The sequence below is a fragment of the Mobula hypostoma genome, chromosome 15, assembly GCF_963921235.1.
Source record: "Mobula hypostoma chromosome 15, sMobHyp1.1, whole genome shotgun sequence".
Lineage (NCBI taxonomy): Eukaryota > Metazoa > Chordata > Chondrichthyes > Myliobatiformes > Myliobatidae > Mobula > Mobula hypostoma.
The window spans coordinates 66,509,336-66,529,990 of NC_086111.1; the positions used below are offsets into that span (position 1 = coordinate 66,509,336).

General features: G+C 43.3%; 1 protein-coding gene across 10 annotated transcripts in view; it reads left to right on the forward strand.

Moving 5' to 3' along the window:
• hemk1 (HemK methyltransferase family member 1) overlaps positions 1-20,655 on the forward strand; it is a 193,164-nt gene that overhangs the window by 131,591 nt on the left and 40,918 nt on the right. For all 10 annotated transcript variants that reach the window (XM_063068215.1, XM_063068209.1, XM_063068211.1 and 7 more), the window contains one exon: positions 7,332-7,427. In XM_063068215.1, coding sequence (XP_062924285.1) covers positions 7,332-7,427 — 96 coding nt within the window. The remainder of the gene's footprint in view (positions 1-7,331; positions 7,428-20,655) is intronic.

The window sequence follows — 20,655 nt, forward strand, 5'->3', positions numbered from 1 at the left end:
TGTTTAATATATTGTTGACTTGTTTTGGAATTTTTCTTTTGATTTGGCGTGATGCACAATGTTTTGTAGATTAGCTCAAAAATCCTATTTCAATGTATCTTAAATTTAGAAAATGAGACAGTAAATTGTGAAAGTAGTTGTTGGGGCTGAATACTTTTTTAAGAACTGTATATACACCATATAGAACCCTGAGATTCGTTTTCTTGCAGGCACACTCAATAACTCTAAAATCATAATAAAATCAGTGAAAGACCACACCTAACCGTGTGGACAGCCGGTGTGCAAAAGACAACAAACTGCACAAATACAAAAGAAAAAATAAATAGTAATCATAAATAAATCTGCAATAAATATTGAGAATGTGAGATGAAGAGTCTTTGAAAGTGAGTCCCTAAGTTGTGCGAACTTCTCAGTGATAGGGCAAGTGAAGTTCAAGAGCCTGATGGTTGAGGGGTAATAACTGTTCCTGAACTTTGTGGTGTGTACCAAGGCTCCTGTACCTTCTTGATGGCAGCAATGAGGCCAGTTAGCTTAACATCTGTAGTCAGAAAAATGCTTGAAGCTGTCATTAAGGAAGAAATAGCAAAACATTTAGAAAGGAGTGGTTCCATTAGACAGACGCAGCATGGATTCAAAAAGGGCAGGTCCTGTTTGACAAACTTACTGGAGTTCTTTGAGGACATAATGAGCGCAGTGGATAGAGGGGAATAGGTGGATGTCGTATACTTGGATTTCCAGAAGGCGTTTGATAAGGTGCCACTAAGAGACTTATAAATAAGATACGAATGCATGGAGTCAGAGAAGGTGTATTGGCATGGATAGTGGATTGGTTAACCAATAGAAGGCAGAGAGTTGGTATAAATGGGTGTTTCTCCGGTTGGCAGTCAGTGGTGAGTGGGGTGACGCAGGGGCCAGTGTTGGGCCCGCAGCTGTTTACCATTTATGTTGATAATTCGGAAGAGGGGATTGAGTGTAGCATAGCAAAATTTGCTGGTGACACTAAACTGAGTGGAAAAGCAAATTGTACAGAGGATGTGGAGAGTCTGCAAAGGGATATAGATAGGTTAAGTGAGTGGGTCAAGGTCTGGCAGATGGAATACAATGTTGGTAAATGCGAGATCATCCACTTTGGAAGGAATAATAGAAGAGCAGATTATTATTTAAGTGATGAAAGATTGCAGCATGCTGTTGTGCCGAGGGACTTGGGAGTGCTTGTGTATGAATCACAAAAAGTTGGCTTGCAGATACAACAGGTTATTAAGAAGACAAATGGAATGTTGGCCTTCATTGCTAGAGAGATTGAATTCAAGAGCAGGGAGGTCATGCTGCAACTATACAGGGTACTGGTGAGGCTGCACCTGGAGTACTGTGTGCAGTTCTGGTCTCCATACTGGCTTTGGAGGCAGTGCAGAGAAGGTTCACCAGGTTGATTCCAGAGATGAAGGGGTTTACCTATGAGGAGAGATTGAGTCACCTGGGTCTATACTCTCTGGAATTCAGAAGAATGAGAGGGGATCTTATAGAAACATACAAAATTTTGAAAGGGATAGATAAGATAGAAGTAAGAAAGTTGTTTCCATTGATAGGTGAGACTAGAACTAGGGAACATTGCCTCAAGATTCAGGGGAGAAGATTTAGGACAGAGATGAGAAAAAACTGTTTTTCCCAGAGAGTGGTGAATCTGTGGAATCCTCTGCCCAGGAAAGCAGTTGATGCTTCTTCACTAAATATATTTAAGATACAGTTAGATAGATTTTTACATAGTAAGGGAATTAAGGGTGATGGGGAAAAGGCAGGTAGATGGAGCTGAGTTTACGGACAGATCAGCCATGATCTTATTGAATGATGGGGCAGGCTTGATGAGCCGGATGGCCTACTCCTGCTCCTATTTTTTATGTTCTTATGTTAAGAATGAAGGGTGAAATATTTTAGGAGAACATGAGTGGGGACCTTCTTCGTTCAGGAGGTGACGAGTCTGGAACGAGCTGCCAGCAGTAGTGGTGGTTACGGGTTTTATTTCAGCATTCAAGAGAAGTTTGGATAAGTACATAGATGAGAGGGGTATGGAGAGCAATGCTCCAGGTGTGGGTTGATGGGACTAGGCAGAATAATTATTCAGCATGGAGTAGAAGGGCCAAAAGGACTGCTGAGGTGCACTATGACTCCCTGAGATCTTTTTTTAAAGCAACTTTTTATTAATCCAACTCATGGTGTAAAAAGAGCATAACTATCTGCAAACAGATGGCACTGTTTCATTTAGGCGCTATGCCAAACTCAAATTCAAGCAGTCTTGACAATTAAACTTAGCAGTGGTTTGAGAAAACAAGACCTTAGGGGATTCAGTTTATTTTCTTCAAGTGCAACAGACAGGATACTAAGCAAAAACAGATGACTTTTCAAAATGTTGTTATGTATTCTGAAAAAAGGGTGTTGCAATCATCTTAGACAAAGAAACATCCAAGAGCCTGCTAGGGTACTGGCATATCTCAGCCAGAATGATGCTCATCATACTAAAAGGACAACAAAACAACATCTCTATCATCTAAGTATACGCACCCACAATGGAAAGCTCAGAGGAAGAAATTGATGCCTTCTACCACTCCCTAGACAAAGCACTAGAAGAATACAAATCACAAGAAGCCATCATAGTCATGGGCGACTTCAATGCAAACGTTGATGAGGGAAGAGAAGACCGTATTGTTGGAGACCAGGGATTGGGAGGAAGAAATGAAAGAGGAGAAAAGTTTATATCATGGTGTAAAACAAGCAATCAGATAATCACCAACAATTGGTTTAAACAACATCCAAGAAGGAAGTGGACATGGAGGAGCCCAGGTGGGAACAACAAAAATCAAATCGACTACATAACAATCAATAACAGATTCAAAAACTCAATAACTCAATCTAAAAGCTACCCTGGATCAGACTGCGGAAGCGACCAGTCATTTGCAAAATGAAAATAAAGATGAGAAAATTAAAGAAACCAAAAAGATCAGCACCACTGGATTATCAACAACTACAAAACAACCCTCATCTGAAAACAGAATACACAATCAAGGTGAAAAACCATTTTCAATTGCTGCAGGATGAAGGAGGCAAATCTTCCCGGGACATACTGAAGGAATCCATGGTTGAAGCTGCAAAAGAAACCATCCCACAGAAAGAACGGAAAGGTAAGAAGAAATGGATAACTGAAGATATAATACAATGGATGCAACAAAAACAGACCATCAAACCAAGAGAGAGTGAAGAATACAAACAACTTGATAAGACAATAAAAAGAAAATGCAGAGAAGCTAAAGACAAATGGCTAAATAAGAAATGCTCAGAGCTAGAAATGCTACAAACACATAACCCTGGAACAAAGCTGATGCACAGTAAGATTAAAGAACTAACAGGGAAGTTACCATGCTCAGCAAGTGGATGCATCAAGGCAAAAGACAGCAGCTTAATTATGAACAAAGAGGAAATCCTAAACAGATGGACAGAATATATAAAAGAACTTTTTGAAGACCAAAGAAGAGAAAAACCGAATATAAAGAAGAATCTTGAAGGACCTAGCAGTCTAAAATCAGAAATTAGAGCAGCCATAAATAAAACAAAACATAACAGAGCAACTGGACCAGACAACATCGCTGTTGAAATGATACTGGTCTTAGAAGATGTTGGAATAGAGAAAATAACACGAATAGCAAATGAAATCTATGATCATGGGGAGATACCTGATGATTGAAGTAAATCAGTGTTCATCACACCTCCAAAGAAAGAGGGAGCAACAGAATGTGAGTTACATCGTACAATAAGCTTGATGAGCCACGTGGCAAAAATTATTCTCAGAGTAATCATGATGAGAGCAAGACGCTGTATAAAACCAGAAATCAGTAAAGAACAATGCAGCTTTGTGGAAAACACTGGAACTAGAAATTTAATTTCCATGCTATGGATGATCTGTGAACGAGTCATCCAGGTACAAAAAGACATCTACCTATGTTTCATCGACTATACAAAAGCTTTTGACACTGTCAGACACCAAGATCTTCTGGAAATGCTTCAAGATCTTGACATAGATGGGAAAGGTATACGTTTCTTAAGAAACTTATACTGGGACCAGACAGCATCCATCAGGATAGAAGGAGATGTGAGTGAGTATGTGAATATCATGAGAGGAGTCAGGCAAGGTTGTGTCTTTTTGCCAAACTTATTCAACCTATATAGTGAAAATATCTTGAGAAGTATCAAAGACATCAAAGGATTCACAATTGGAGGCTATAATATAAATAACATCAGGTATGCTGATGACATCGTACTAATAGCTGACTCAGAAGCAAAACTTCAAGAACTACTCACTATAGTGGCAGCAGAAAGTAATCACAGAGGCCTCTCAATCAACACCAAGAAGACAGAAAGCATGGTCATCTCCAGAAAGACAAACATCCCACAATGTGTGATCAAGATCGGAAATACAAACATCAAACAAGTCAACAAATTCAGATATCTTGGCAGCCTAATAACAAGTGATGGCGGGTGCGACACAGATATCAAATACAGAATAGCAATGGTAAAAGAAGCTTTCCAAAAAATGAAGACCATAACAGACAGAAAGATGAGCACGTACACTAAAAACAGAATACTGCAGTGCTACATTTCTTCTATCCTGACTTATGGAAGTGAATGCTAGACCATTTCCCCAGCAGTGGAAAAGAGACTAGAAGCAGCTGAATTATGGTTCTACAGGAGAATGTTAAAAATATCATGGACCACACACACATCAAATGAAGAAGTTCTCAGAAGAGCCCAAGCAGTTCGATCACTCATACCAACAATAAGAGAAAGACAACTCAGATTCCTAAGACACGTCATGCGGAAAGATGAACTAGAAAAACTCATACCTCTGGAAAGATTGAGGGGAGCAAACCTAGAGGAAGACCTCGGCTTATGTACATCAAAAGCCTAGCCAGCTGGCTACACATCGAGGATATGGAAGTCATCAAAAGAACGAGGGATAGATCTATGTGGAAAACCATGGTCACCAACGTCCGCATCGGATATGGTACCTAGACAGACAGACAGTTATGTAGTCAGATCTTTTGGCTTCTGAGCATAGGGTAGTCAACCAAAGAATGGCGGAAGGTTGTTGTTGTTTCCCAGAGTTACAGCGCTCAATTCCAGATAGTTTTTGGTGCTGTACCCCAATGCGAACTCACAAAAGAGTCATTCTGGCGGCCAAGGTAGCTGACAGCAGTGAAAGCGAAGGAGGGAAACAGTATGAGGGCCATTTACTAAAGGGGAATGGAAGAGGCAGATCAAGGGAAAACACTTCCAGAATTTCAGATTTATTAATTTATTTATCATGTGTATATGGGAAACATACAGTGAAATGCGCCATTTGCATTAACAGTGGTTCAATTTAATATCGGTGAACGTATACAGTGTGCAACTTGAAATCCTTACTCCGCACAGACATCCACAAAATGGAGGGAAAAATAATCCCCAAAGAATAAATGACAGAAAAACGCTAGAACCGTGAAGACCCCCTGTCCCCCCCACGCACAAGCAGTAATAAAAGCATCAACCTTTCCCCCTTCCCCTCTGCCCTTGTTTCAGCAAAAACATCAGCCCCTCACCTCCCACCATGCAAGCAATTGCAAGCCCCCTGAGACCACGATCTAGAGTCCATCAAAAACAACTGCCATTCCCAGCACTTCAATATCTCAACAGGCATTAGAGAGAGAGAGATCGTTTCTGTCACAGGGAGAGGAGAGGCCAACAGCTCACTGTTTCAGTGTTACAATCTGCCACGTTGCTTATTTGAGTTTCCCTGGCTCGGAGCCAACAGACACTCGCTCACCTTCGAAAGAGAGAGAGAGGGCGGGAGATCGCTCGAGTGCAGAGGCCTCTGACAGCTGCGCCTGTTCTGTCGATGTTTCAATCTCCCGCAACGCTGCAGTCGGAGACATCAGCGAGGAAACGGGTCGTCTCCAGGGCCACACCCCAAAGACGCATGCCTTCTAAACCGCTCTTAGAGATACCAAAGTACAGGCTGCTTGCCGAGTTCCATAAAGGATGTGCAGGGGCAGTCTGCAAGTGTCATCACGCATTCCAGTGCCAACATACCATGCCCACAACGTTCAGCAAAACAGCAAAAGTTCATAGTAAATTTTTCATCAAAATACATACTGTATATCACCATATACTACCCTGCGATTCATTTTCTTGCAGACATTCACAGTACAACAGAGAATCAACAAAAAACTACACACAAGCAAAGACTGACAAACAACCAACATGCAAAAGAAGGCAAACTGCAACAAAACAAAACAAGCCAAGCTCCTTTTCCTGGTGTAGGGTCTCGGCCTGAAATATTGACTGTTTACTCTTTTCCATAGATGCTGCCTGGCCTGCTGAGTTCATCTAGCGTTTGTGAGTGTTTCCTTGGATTTCCAGCATTTGCAGATTTTCTTGTGTTTGTGAAGCCCCTTTTCCCCCCTCCTATCCACCCACCCACTCACATGCACAGACCAACCTCTAACCCCAGGGCAGGCCGCCACTGGGCCTCCAGACTCCACTGGACTCACGACTGACAACGCCTACTTCATCATAGTACTACCTCACTTTTTTTCACTACTTTAATATATTTCTTATTGCCATTTAAAGTAATTAGTTGATGCTTTGCACTATGCCACTGCCACAAAAACACCAAATTTCACAACATACAGTATGTCAGTGATTATAAACCTGATTCTGTTTGTAATTCTGATATTGTGTACATTTCTGTTACAGGGAAGATGGGGTTATACAGGAAAGAGTACAGAAAAGATTTAGGAGTGAGTCGCCAGGAATAGAGGGCCTGAATTATAGGGAAAGGTTGGCCTTTATTCCCCAGAACATGGGAGAATGAGGGGCAACCTTATAGAAGTGTATAAAATTATGAGAGGCATAAATAAGGTGGATGGTGTTTTCCCGGGGAGGGGAAGCCCACAACAGAGGCATAGGGGTTCCCAGCCTGGGGTCCACGGTTAATGGTGAGGCATAGAAAGGTTGGGAACCCCTGAGGGGAGAGGGGATAGATTTAAGAGGGAACTGAGGGGGCAGCCTTTTCATGCAGAGGGTGGTGCGCCTGTAGAACGAGCTGCCAGAGAAAATGGGCGAGGCAGGGACAATAGTGTCATTTAAGAGGCACTTGGACAAGTATGTGGAGTGAAGGGATTTGGGTCAAATGCAGGAAATTGGAACCAGCTAGGTGGATGTGATGGTTAGCATGGCATCGTTGGGCCGAAGGGCCTGTATCCATACTGTATTGCTGTGGGACTAAATGACTCTTAATTCCCCAGGTATGAAGACCATGATGCACTGGACGGAGGAGTGGATGGGATGAAGGTCATCAAACCTATACTTCTTGTTGCATCTAAAGTTCTGAAAGAATATGGGTAAGCGTCGCTTTTAACAGTTTTACAAGCCGGCATGAATATTTTGTCCCAAGACTACTATTTCTCTTAAATTATTTATTAGTGGAACAAGCAAATATCAGCACGTCATGTGCAGGTCAGTTAGTCATAGTCATAGTCATGCTTTATTGATCCCGGGGGAAATTGGTTTTCTTTACAGTTGTGCCATAAATAATCAAATAGTAATAAAATCATAAATAGTTAAATAGTAATATGTAAATTATGCCAGGAAGTAAGTCCAGGACCAGCCTATTGGCTCAGGGTGTCTGACCCACCAAGGGAGGAGTTGTAAAGTTTGATGGCCACAGGCAGGAATGACTTCCTGTGACGCTCAGTGTTGCATCTTGGTGGAATGAGTCTCTGGCTGAATGTACTCCTGTGCCCACCCAGTACGTTATGTAGTGGATGGGAGACATTGTCCAAGATGGCATGCAACTTGGACAGCATCCTCTTTTCAGAACTTTTCAGTTCAATAGGACCTTGATCTCCGGTGACAGAACAGGAGAGACATCCTCCAAGTTCCTCTCCACGTCATTCTGAAATAGACATACATCCAGGATTTTCGTTGAGCAACAAGAGAGGGGGTAATTTCTCTCCGGGTCTGAGTATCATGTGACTTGAAAGCGAAAGTCCTACCGCAGAGGATTAAGGAAATGTTAATTCCATATTCTTACTCAATCTGTTACTTTCTCTTTTACATATTAGGAAGAATTAATATCAGGGACTTGACAGAGGTGTACAAGGTGATAAGAGGCATTAGCAAAGTGGACAGCCCGCGGCTTTTATTCATTTTATTTCATTTCGAGATACACACTTCCAAGAGCCATGCTGCCATCAACCCCAATCTAACCCTAACCTAATCACGGGACAATTTACAATGACCAATTAACCTATCCGGGTCTGTGGGAGGAAACTGGAGCACCTGGAAAAAACCCATGCATTTCATGGGGAGGACGTACAGAGACTCGTTAAAGAGGACACCATGATTGAACTCTGAACTGTGACTGTAATAGTGTCACACTAACCACTACTCTACCATGGCCAGGGAAAAAATGGCCTAATTTAAAGGTGATTGGAGTAAGGTAAAGGAGAGATGTCAGCGGTAGGTTTTCCACACGGAGACTGGTGGGTGCATGGAACATGCTGCTGGGGCTCTTGCTAGAGGAAGATACTTTAGCGACATTTAAAAAACTCTTCGATAGGCACCTGGATGACATAAAAGTGCAGGGCTATGTAAGAGGGAAGAGTTACATTGATCTTTGAGTAGGTTAAAAGGTCAGCACAACATTCTGGGTGAAGGGCCTGTACTGTGCTGTAACATTCTATGTTCTATAATGCTGGTTGTCCATCGTATCCGACAATGACAGGACATCTGTGCAGGAGATTTTTTAAAGTGGAAAGGCTGTTGCACTGGGGCAGTTCCACTCTCTTGTCCTCAGAAGTCCGGGTCCAGTGGTATGAACAAGCGTCACAAACTGGGGTCATCCTTGGTTGCAGTGGATGACCATGATACCTCATATGCTTTGTCATGCCCTTCGTTCTCCACGGAGCGTTGCAGTACTGCCTTCCTCACCACTGGATCTCATTAATCTCATCCGCCCAGTCTGCTGAAGCTGACTTTGAATGCTAGGACAGGCATGTCTCTATTTCTCCAGGATATGAGGCCTGCCAGGTCCCCTCAGCTGGTTCAGCCTGCCTGTCCTGGGGTGCTGTCACATGCAAACAGCTACTGGAGCCACAGATAAGAGCTGAGTGTCTGATGGGGACCAAAGGTGAGCTAGCTACCCCAGAATGAACACTACATGCCCCTTCACCAGAGCTGCTACCCCTCCCTGAATACCCCATACACCCCTGTTCTATAGAAGTACGAGTTAAATCCTTCAGCTTATTCTATGATCTATAATATGCCAATTGATTTAAGTACCTCTGAATATCTATGGTTAGTATAGATGGTTCTTAATGGTCAGCACAGACTCATTGAGTAATACATCATGGAAAAAGACCATTCGGCCCAACTCAGCAATACTGACCAAGATATCCATCCAGGCTAACCCTATTTCCCTATACTTGGTCCATATCCTTCTAACCCTTTCATATCCATGTTCCTATCCAAACATCTTTTAGATGTTATTATTATACCAGCTTCAACCACTTCCTCTGGCAGCTGGTTCGATATACGCGTCACCCTCTGCATGAAGAAGTTGCCCCTCAAATCCTAAAACAGCTCACAGTACTCCAAGTGTTTCCTCACCAACATCTCCACTAAATGGACTGAAAGGCCTGTCTCAGTACTATTTGACTCTGGAGCATTCAGAAATACGTAAGACTGCAGATGAGCAGGTAAAAGTCAGAGTCAGTCAAATTGAAGAGAACGAGGTGTTTGTGTAAGATAATCCTCCCTCTTTTCCATTGTTTTTTTTGTAGTGACAGCTGTCAGCTTCACAAATGAATAATCATTATCTCAGAGTCAGTCAAGTTTATTACCAAATGACTTATATGTTACCATGTACATTCTACCTTCAGATTCACTTTCATGCATGCATTTACAGGAAAATAAAAAATACAATAAAATTCATATATATATATAAGTATACATAAATAAAGACTGACAAACAATGTGCAGGAGACAAATAGGTGCAAATAAAAACTAAAACTGAGAATGTAAGTTGTAAAGACTCCTTAGAAGTGAGTCTGTAAGCTCAGAGTTGTGGTGAGTGAAGTTATCCATGCAGGTTCAGGAGCCTGATGATTGTAGGGTAATAATTGTTCCTCAACATGGTGATGTGTGACCTAAGGCTCCTGTACCTTAAAAGTGAGTCCAGTTCAGTGGGAACAGTACTGTGATGCGACTCTTCATCTCATGTTCTTGATTTTATTTATAATGATTATTATTTCATTTTTTGCTCTTTCTTTTTGTATTTGCACAGCTTTTTTTTTGCACATTGGTTGTTGTCCGCCCTGTTGGGTGCAGTCTTTCATTGATTCTATTGTGTCTCTTATATTTACTGTGATTGCTCACAAGAAGAGGAATCTCGGGGTTGTATATGATGACATATATGTACTTTGATAATAAATTCACTTAGAGCCTCCTGCCTGATGGTAATAGCAAGAAGGGAGCGTGGCTAGGGTGGTGGAGGTTCTTGATGATGGATGTTGCTTTCCTGTGGCAATACATGTAGATGTACTCAATGGTGGGGCTTTGCCTATGATGGACTGGGCTTTATCCATCACTGCCTGTAGAAAGTGTAGCTCTATTCACAGTTCAGTTAATTGCACAAAGGAATGGTGGTTGTTTAAAGTGGCATACGTCAGCATACACTTTCAAACCCAGCTAAGGATTGCAACTAATATTTGCTGTCTGTTTTTATTTTTTTTTACCCAAAGGCTGAATGCCTGGGACCAAATGCCGGACATTGAATTCAGAAGTCAGGAAATTATGTTGCAGCTTTATAGAACAAGTTAGGCCACATCTTGAGTATTGTATTCGCTTCTGGTTCTCCCACCCTCCTCCCCCACCCCCCAATTATAGGAAGGATGTCAAGGCTTTGGAGAGGATGCAGCAGAGGTTTACCAGGATGCTTCCAGGATTAGAGGGCATGTGCTATAAGGAGAGGTTGGATAACTTGAGTTGTTTTCTCTGGAGCAGCAGAAACTAAGCAAAGATGTGATAGAGGTTATGAAATGTATAGATAAAGTATAGATTGTGCCTTGTAAAAGTATTCAGCCCCCAACCATTTGTTCACATAAATAAGCATTACATTCAGGAATTTTGATCAATTTAACTGAACATTTTTATTTGTGAATCACATGCTCCTTTTTTCACAGCAGAGCCCAAAAAAAACAGGGAAAATTGAAAAGCATGACTAACTAAAAATTCCGAAACTGCAATGTCAGCAGTTCAAAAGTATTCATCCCCCTTTGCTCAGTACTTGGTTGAACCACTTCTTGCAGCTAACACGGCCAGTAGTCTTTTTGAATAAGTTTCTATTAGCTTTTCACAACATGATGGAGCAAGATTTGCTCATTCCCTCTTGTAAAATTGCTCCACCTGTGCCAGTTTAGTGGGGAATGGCAGTGGACAGCAATCTTGGTCTTGCTGGAGATATTCAATTGAGTTAAGGTCAGGACTCTGACTGAGCACTCAAGGGCATCAATTTTCTCCCTTTGAAACCACTGCATGGTTGCTGTGGCAGTGTGCTTTGAGTCGTTGTCCTCCTGAAAGATGGCTTCCTCCCCAGCTTAAGCTTTCTGGTAGAGGTTATCAGGTTTTTATCCAGGATCGCTTTGTATTTAAAGCATTCATCTTCCCATTAATGCTGACCAGATTTCCAGTCCATGCTGCTGAAAAGCATCTCCATAGCATAGTGCTGTCTCCACCATACTTTGTGGAAGGGATTGTGTTACCTGGCTGATGCGCGCGATTAGATTTAACCACACCTATCACTTACTGTTGAGGCCAAGAAGTTCCACCTTAGTCTCATCTGACCACAAGAATATTTTCCACATTTTTACAATATCTTCTAAGTGACATTTTGCAACGTCTTTGCGAGCAAGGATATGATTTTTTTTTTGGTCAGGGCTTCTTCCTTGCCACTCTTCCAGAAATACACATTTTGCACAAGGCCTTAGAGGTTGTGAAGCCATGAACTTCATCTCCAGTTGTATCCACTGACTTCTGCAGCTCACTCAGAGTGACTGCTGGCGACACAAGTGCATTTCTTCTCCAGAGATTAAGTTTAGAGCGATGGTCTGAGCTCTGAAGTATGTTCAGTACCTTTGAGATGGTCTTGTACCCTCCCCCAGATTTGTGCTTCTCTATTATCATTTCCCTGACTTGCCTTGAATGTTCGTGTCTTCATTTTGATTTAGTCTGATGAAAATCTATTGGACTATTAGACTTTACAGAGAGAGTGGGTATTTCTTCAGTTGATCCTCCAGTATTCTACATCAAATTGGATCAGTTGGAAAAGTAATATACAGTCTTGCACCTGTGGAAAGTTAGCATAGTAATTACAAAGGGGACGGGTACTTTTTCAGCCTCACAATGTTGGTTTTTAATTTTTAGTAAATTGTTACCAGGTTTTGGAATTTTTCTTTTGATTTGACATGATGCACAGTGTTTTGTAGTTAACTCAAAAAAATCCTACTTCGATATATTTTAAATTTAGGAAATGAGACAGTAAAATGTGAAAATAGTTGTGGGGGTTGAATGCTTTTACAAGGCACTGTATGTTTTTCCTATGATGGAAATGTCCAACACCAGTGGTCATGTATTTAAGGTGAGAGGGACTAAGTTCAAATGAGATGTGCAGGACAAGTTTTTTTACACAGAGTGCGGTGTATGCCTGGAGCGCACTGCCAGGAGTAGAGGTGAAGTGAAAGAAGATGGAAGCATTTAAGAGGCTCATAGATGGACACATGAATATGCAGAGAATGGAAATATATGGACATTGTGTAGGCAGAAGTACTAGTTTAGTTGGGCATTTGAATGCTAATTTAATCAACTTGGCACAACATTTTGGGCTGAAATGCCTGTTCCTAAACTAGTCTATGTTCAGTTCTTACAGACTCATATTGTAAGGCAGCACTCTGACAGCAGTGGGATTGAGTTTCTAAGGGTGGTCATTTATGTCTCCCTCCACTGGGTGGTGCTGGAGACACCAGCAGGCTGAAGGTTCAGAGTTACACACCCAAAAAAATCGTAGAAACGCAAGGCACCACTGATGCTGGTATCTCGAGCAACACACGATCTGCCAGACAAACTGAGCAGGTTGAGCAACATCTGTGGGAGGAAAGGAATTGTTGACATTTCTTGTCAAAACCATGCCGTGGAACTGTGAACGCTGATACCAGGTTTCGAGCTGAAACATCGACAATTCCTCCCCACCCCCACAGATGCTGCGCAGCCTGCTGAATTCCTCCAACATATTGTGTGTTGCAATAAATCTTTAGTCTTTGTCAGGGAAAAGTGATGAAACTGGAGACTAAGAAGTAAAATAAAAAGGTGGCTAAAACTGTAGTTCCATGAGCACTGGATTAAGGACAGTAACATTTATCGAGGCCAGCAGCAATGAAAATCACAAAAACACCGTAGAGATGCTGGAAATCTGAAACAAAAGCAGACAGTGCCGGAAGAACTCAACAGGTCAGGCAGCATCTGTGGAGAAAGTGTTTAAGGGTTGAATAGAAGAAAGATATAGGTTATGGCCATGGGGATGGGTTGTAATGGGGCTGCGGGGTGGGGGGCAGTGTTATGGCAGAGTGGGAGGGTCAAAGTGGTAGGATGGGTTGTAAATGGCTGGTCAAGGTTTGTTAACGGGAGAGGTTAAAAAAAAAGACTATCATAGGTAGATGGTTTACAGCAAAAATGGCCATTTCTGATATGGACAGAGCAGATGAGTTATCAGAACATAGAACAATAAAGCACATTTCAGGCCCTTCCACTCAGTCTAACCCTGCTGTCCTACTTAGCCATCCATTTTTATATCATCCATTTGCCTATCTAAGAGTCTCTTAAACATCCCTAATGTAGCTGCCTCTCCCACCACACCCTTAAGTACATTATATGCATTTACCATTCTGTATGTAAAACCTACATAGAACATCCTTTCCTCCATTAAATTTAAAATTATGTCCTCCCATATTAGCCATTGTTCACCTGGGAAAATAGCAATAGCTGTCCACTCTATCTATGCCTCTTATACATTGCTACCAAGTCACCTCTAACCCTCCTTTGCTCCAAAGAGAGAACCCCTGGTTCACTCAGCCTGTCCTCATAAAACATGCTCTCTAATCCAGGCAGTTTCCTGGTAAATCTCTGCTCCCTCTCTGAAGCTTTCACCTTCTTCCTATAATGCGAACAGTACTGAATACAATACCTCAAGTGTCAGTGTCATCTAATTAGAGGCTTGTAGAGCAGCAAACTTACCTCACAGCTCTCGAGCTCAACCTCGACTAATGAAGACTCTAAACACCTTCATAACCACTCTGTATATTTGCATACAACAGGAATTCTGCAGATGCTGGAAATTCAAGCAACACACATCAAAGTTGCTGGTGAACGCAGCAGGCCAAGCAGCATCTCTAGGAAGAGGTACAGTCGACGTTTCAGGCCGAGACCCTTCGTCAGGACTAACTGAAGGAAGAGTTAGTAAGGGATTTGAAAGTGGGAGGGGGAGGGGGAGATCCAAAATGATAGGAGAAGACAGGAGGGGGAGGGATGGAGCCAAGAGCTGGACAGGTGATTGGCAAAAGGGATATGAGAGGATCATGGGACAGGAGGTCCGGGGAGAAAGACAAGGGGGGGGGGACCCAGAGGATGGGCAAGGGGTATAGTCAGAGGGACAGAGGGAGAAAAAGGAGAGTGAGAGAAAGAATGTGTGTATAAAAATAAATAACGGATGGGGTACGAGGGGGAGGCGGGGCATTAGCGGAAGTTAGAGAAGTCGATGTTCATGCCATCAGGTTGGAGGCTACCCAGATGGAATATAAGGTGTTGTTCCTCCAACCTGAGTGTGGCTTCATCTTGACAGTAGAGGAGGCCGTGGATAGACATGTCAGAATGGGAATGGGACGTGGAATTAAAATGTGTGGCCACTGGGAGATCCTGCTTTCTCTGGTGGACAGAGCTGATCCTGCTTTCTCTGGCGGACAGAGCCAATTTAAGTTCCCTGGCCCCCACTGCTTTATTTTCACCATGGATGTCCAGTCCCTATATACTTCCATCCCCTATCAGGAAGGTCTCAAAGCTCTCCGCTTCTTTTTGGATTCCAGACCTAATCAGTTCCCCTCTACCACCACTCTGCTCCGTCTAGCGGAATTAGTCCTTACTCTTAATAATTTCTCCTTTGGCTCCTCCCACTTCCTCCAAACTAAAGGTGTAGCTATGGGCACCCGTATGGGTCCTAGCTATGCCTGCCTTTTTGTTGGCTTTGTGGAACAATCTATGTTCCAAGCCTATTCTGGTATCTGTCCCCCACTTTTCCTTCGCTACATCGACGACTGCATTGGCGCTGCTTCCTGCACACATGCTGAGCTCGTTGACTTTATTAATTTTGCCTCCAACTTTCACCCTGCCCTCAAGTTTACCTGGTCTATTTCCGACATCTCCCTCCCCTTTCTAGAACTTTCTGTCTCTGTCTCTGGAGACAGCTTATCCACTGATGTCTACTATAAGCCTACTGACTCTCACAGCTATCTGGACTATTCCTCTTCTCACCCTGTCTCTTGCAAAAATGCCATCCCCTTCTGGCAATTCCTCCGTCTCCGCCGCATCTGCTCTCAGAATGAGGCTTTTCATTCCAGGATGAGGGAGATGTCTTCCTCTTTTAAAGAAAGGGGCTTCCCTTCCTCCACTATCAACTCTGCTCTCAAATGCATCTCCCCCATTTCACGTACATCTGCTCTCACTCCATCCTCCTGCCACCCCACTAGGAATAGGGTCCCTCTGGTCCTCACCTACCACCCCACCAGCCCCCGGGTCCAACATATTATTCTCCGTAACTTCCGCCACCTCCAACGGGATCCCACCACTAAGCACATCTTTCCCTCCGCCCCCCCCTCTGCTTTCCGCAGGGATCGCTCCCTTCGCCACTCCCTTGTCCATTCGTCCCCCCCATCCCTCCCCACTGATCTCCCTCCTGGCACTTACCTTTGTAAGCGAAACAAGTCCTACATATGCCCTTACACTTCCTCCCTTACCACCATTCAGGGCCCCAGACAGTCCTTCCAGGTGAGGCGACACTTTACCTGTGAGTCGGCTGGGGTGATATACTGCGTCCGGTGCTCCCGATGTGGCCTTCTATATATTGGTGAGACCCGACGCAGACTGGGAGACAGCTTTGCTGAACACCTACGCTCTGTCCGCCGGAGAAAGCAGGATCTCCCAGTGGCCACACATTTTAATTCCACGTCCCATTCCCATTCTGACATGTCTATCCACGGCCTCCTCTACTGTAGAGATGAAGCCACACTCAGGCTGGAGGAACAACACCTTATATTCCGTCTGGGTAGCCTCCAACCTGATGGCATGAACATCGACTTCTCTAACTTCCGCTAATGCCCCACCTCCCCCCCGTACCCCATCCGTTATTTATTTTTATACACACATTCTTTCTCTCACTCTCCTTTTTCTTCCTCTGTCCCTCTGACTATACCCCTTGCCCATCCTCTGGGTTCCCCCCCACCTTGTCTTTCTCCCCGGACCTCCTGTCCCATGATCCTCTCATATCCCCTTTGCCAATCACCTGTCCAGCTCTTGGCTCCATCCCTCCCCCTCCTGTCTTCTCCTATCATTTTGGATCTCCCCCTCCCCCTCCCACTTTCAAATCCCTTACTAACTCTTCCTTCAGTTAGTCCTGACGAAGGGTCTCGGCCTGAAACGTTGACTGTACCTCTTCCTAGAGATGCTGCCTGGCCTGCTGCGTTCACCGGCAACTTTGATGTGTGTTGCTTGTATATTTGCATGGCAGCTTTGAGGGATCTGTAGACTTGGACCTTGAAATCCCTTTGTTCCTCCACACTGTTAAGAATCCTGCCATTAACCCTGTACTCTGCCTTCAAGTTTGACCTTCCGAAGTGAATCACATCACGCTTTTCCAGATTGAACTCCATCTGCCACTTCTCAGCCCAGCTCTACATCCTATCAATGTCCCATCGTAACCTTCTACACTATCCACAACACTACCGATCTTTGTATCATGGGCAAATTACAGGCCCAGAAGTTGGAGGATTTGGTATGAGTGGGGACGGGTGTACAGATATGGAATATAAGGTGCTATTTCTCATGTTTCTGCATCCTAGCCCCACTCTGAACTATCTGTTCATGGTCTCCTGTAACAGAACAGCATCTCATCTTCCATCTTCCTTCACCTCTACTATCATTGTGTTTTTGGGCTGTTTATCAGAGTTGTCTCTAGGTCTATGTCTCCCTTAATCCACATCACTGAAACATTTAACTGTTCTCTATTGTGTTATTTGGCAGCTTGTGGTGTTCAAAATGGCCGACAGATCTCCGACATTACAAGTGTGAATATACTACAATTCATTGGCTATAAAGCATTTTGAAACATCATAAAACAATGAAAAATGCTGCAGGAATTCAAGTCTTAAGTCGCCTTCTGATTTCTGTTCACTTTATTTATGTTGTACTAGCCAGGGGCTGGTGTAGCATACATGCACAGGCACCCGGGATTCTATAAGAAAGATTAAAAAATGCTAGAAGTTTTCAGTGTCAGAATCAGGTTTGTTGTCATTGAAATATGACGTGGAATTTGCTGTTCTGTGGCATCGGCACAGTGCAATACATAAAATCTACACTCAGTGGCCACGTTATTAGGCACATCTGCGCGTTAACGTAAATGTCCAATCAGCCAATCACGTGGCGACAACTCAATCCATAAAAACATGCAGACATGCTCAAGAGATTTAGTAGTTGTTGAGACCAAACAGCAGAATGGGAAGGAATGTGATCCAAGTGACTTTGACCAGATGGGAGTATCTTGGAGACACTGCAGATCTCCTGGGATTTTCAAGTACACCAGTCTCTAGAGTTTACAGAGAATGGTGCAAAAAGCAAAACAAACATCCAATGAGTGGCCATTCTGTGGGTGAAAGTGCTCTGTTGATGAGAGAGGTCAGAGGAGGATGGCCAGACTGGTTTATGCTGCTAGGAAGGCAACATTAACTCAAATAACCACATATTACGACAGTGGTGTGCAGGAGAGCATCTCTGAATGCACAGCACACTGAACCTGGATGTGGACGGGCTCAGTGGGTGACTTTATGAGTTACCTCCTGTATCTAATAAACTGTCCACTGAGTGCATAAATTACAGAAGTAAATAGTGCAAAGAAAGAAATAATGAGGTAGGTTTCATGGGTACATGGACCGTTCAGCAGTCTGACAGTGAAGGGGAAGAGGCTGTTCCTAAGTGGTTGAGTTAGTGTATCAGACTCACATCTTTAAAGTGTTGAAAGTTCAGACACAGCTCTACATTAAAATAAATTTTTACCATCTTCTATATGTGAATTGTATGCAGATTATTTTTGTTTTTCCTCTACACCCTTAATACCTAAATCTAATTTGACTTGGAACAGTGGAAACTTTGGATGTAATTTAATAGTGAATAATAACCCTGCTCTTGGATTCATTACCTCTTCTCTCAGTTGAGGGATTCTCTTTTGGCTGTATCTCTGTCTACCCAGTATATCCAATTTGTCTTTTTTCCCAGAATTGAGATGTTTTAATACCAGAGGGACACAGCAGGTCAGGCTGCTGTATCGAGAGGAATAAAAATAAGATATTTCGGCTGAGACCCTTCATCTGGACTGGAAAAGATGTTGCCTGAACTGCTGAGTTCCTCCAGCATTTTGTGTATCTTGCCCTGGATTTCCAGCATATCTTTTGTGTTTATAATGCCAAAGGGCGTACGTTTAATGTGAGAGAGGATGACCTAAGGGACATGTACAGCTCAGGTTTTTTACATAGACACTGGTGTGGCTGGAACGCACTGCCTGGGGTGGTAGAGGCAAACACATTAGGGGTGTTCAGGGCCTCTTAGACAGGCACATGAACGTGCAAGAAATTGAAGGGTAGGAGAGACTTGCACAGACTGCCAACCCCAGAGACGGGGGGTGGGTGGTTACCAGCCATTAAAATTCCCACTCGTGCAGACCACCGATTCAGAACCTGGGGACCTGTGGATGGCCAACATGGATATTTCTGGATGAACTTTGAACTTGGAACATCACATTACAGGCCTTTTGGCCCACAATGTTGTGCTGCCCTTTTAACTTGTTCTAATATAAATCTAACCCTTCCTATCTACATAAACCATAATTTTTCTATCATCCATGTGCCCATCTAAGGAGCTCCTAAATGCCCCTAATGTTTCTGCCTCAACCACCAAAATGGCTATTTCATGCAGAAATATCCCCCAGCCCATCAGTTATAGAATCATAGAAAAATGCATCACAGAAACAGGCCATTCAGCCCATCTAGTCTGTGCCAGACTATTCAAACCGCCTAGTCCCATCAACCAGCACCCAGACCGTAGCTATCCATGTACCTATCCAAATTTTTAAATTATGAGAACACTCAGTCCTCTTTTATTGTCATTTAGAAATGCATACATGCATTAAGAAATGATAGTGTTTCTCCAGAGTGATATCGCAGAAAACAAGACCAACCAAAGACTAACACTGACAAAACCACATAATTATAACATATAGTTACAACAGTGCAAAGCAATACCATAATTTGATAAAGAACAGTCCATAGGCACAGTAAAAAAAAGTTCTCAAAGTCCTGAGTCGATCGACTCCCGAGTCCCCAATAGCAGGCGGCAAAAGGGAGAAACTCCCTGCCATAAACCTCCAGGCACCGTCAACTTGCCGATACCTTGAAAGCAGCTGACCCCAGCCGACCCTGAGTCCTTCCGTCTGAAAACTCCGAGCTTCCGAGCAGCCTCCCAAGCGCCTTCGACCTCTCCCCGGCTGCTGAAACGCGCAAAGCCGAGGATTTCGGGGCCTTCAGCTCCGGAGATTCCGGTTACCACACAGTAGCAGTGGCAACGAAGCAGGCATTTCAGAAGTTTTCCAGATGTTTCGCTGTGCTCTCATGTCTGTCTCCATCAAATCAGGATTGTGCACGTTCCCCTACTTGACAAATAACAGATATTCATCACTGAAGTGGCCGTGCGCGCTGTCGTTGCGCCGCCATCTTCTCCCCCCTCCCAGGGGGAGAACTTCTCTTAAACATTGAAATCAAACTCACATGCACCACTTGCACTAGCAGCTCATTCCACGCTCTCGTGACCCTCTTGAGTGAAAATGTTTCCCCTCGTCTTCCCTTAAACCTTTCACCTTTCACCCTTAACCCAAACCTCCAGTTGTTGTTCCTTCCACCTCAGAAGAAAAAGCCTGCTTGCATTTACCTTATCTTACCCTATCTATACCCCTCTATCAAATCTTCTCTCAATTTTCTATGTTCCAAGGAATAAAGTCCTAAAATATTCAATGTTTCTTAATAAATCTGGTCTTCAAGTCCCAGTAGGATCCTTTTAAATTTTCTGTGCACAGTTTCAACCTTATTTACATCTTTCCTGTAAGCAGGTGACCAAAACTGCACAAAGTACTCCAAATTAAGCCTCGCCAGTATCTTATACAACTTCATCATGACATCCCATTTCCTGTACACAGTACTTTGATTT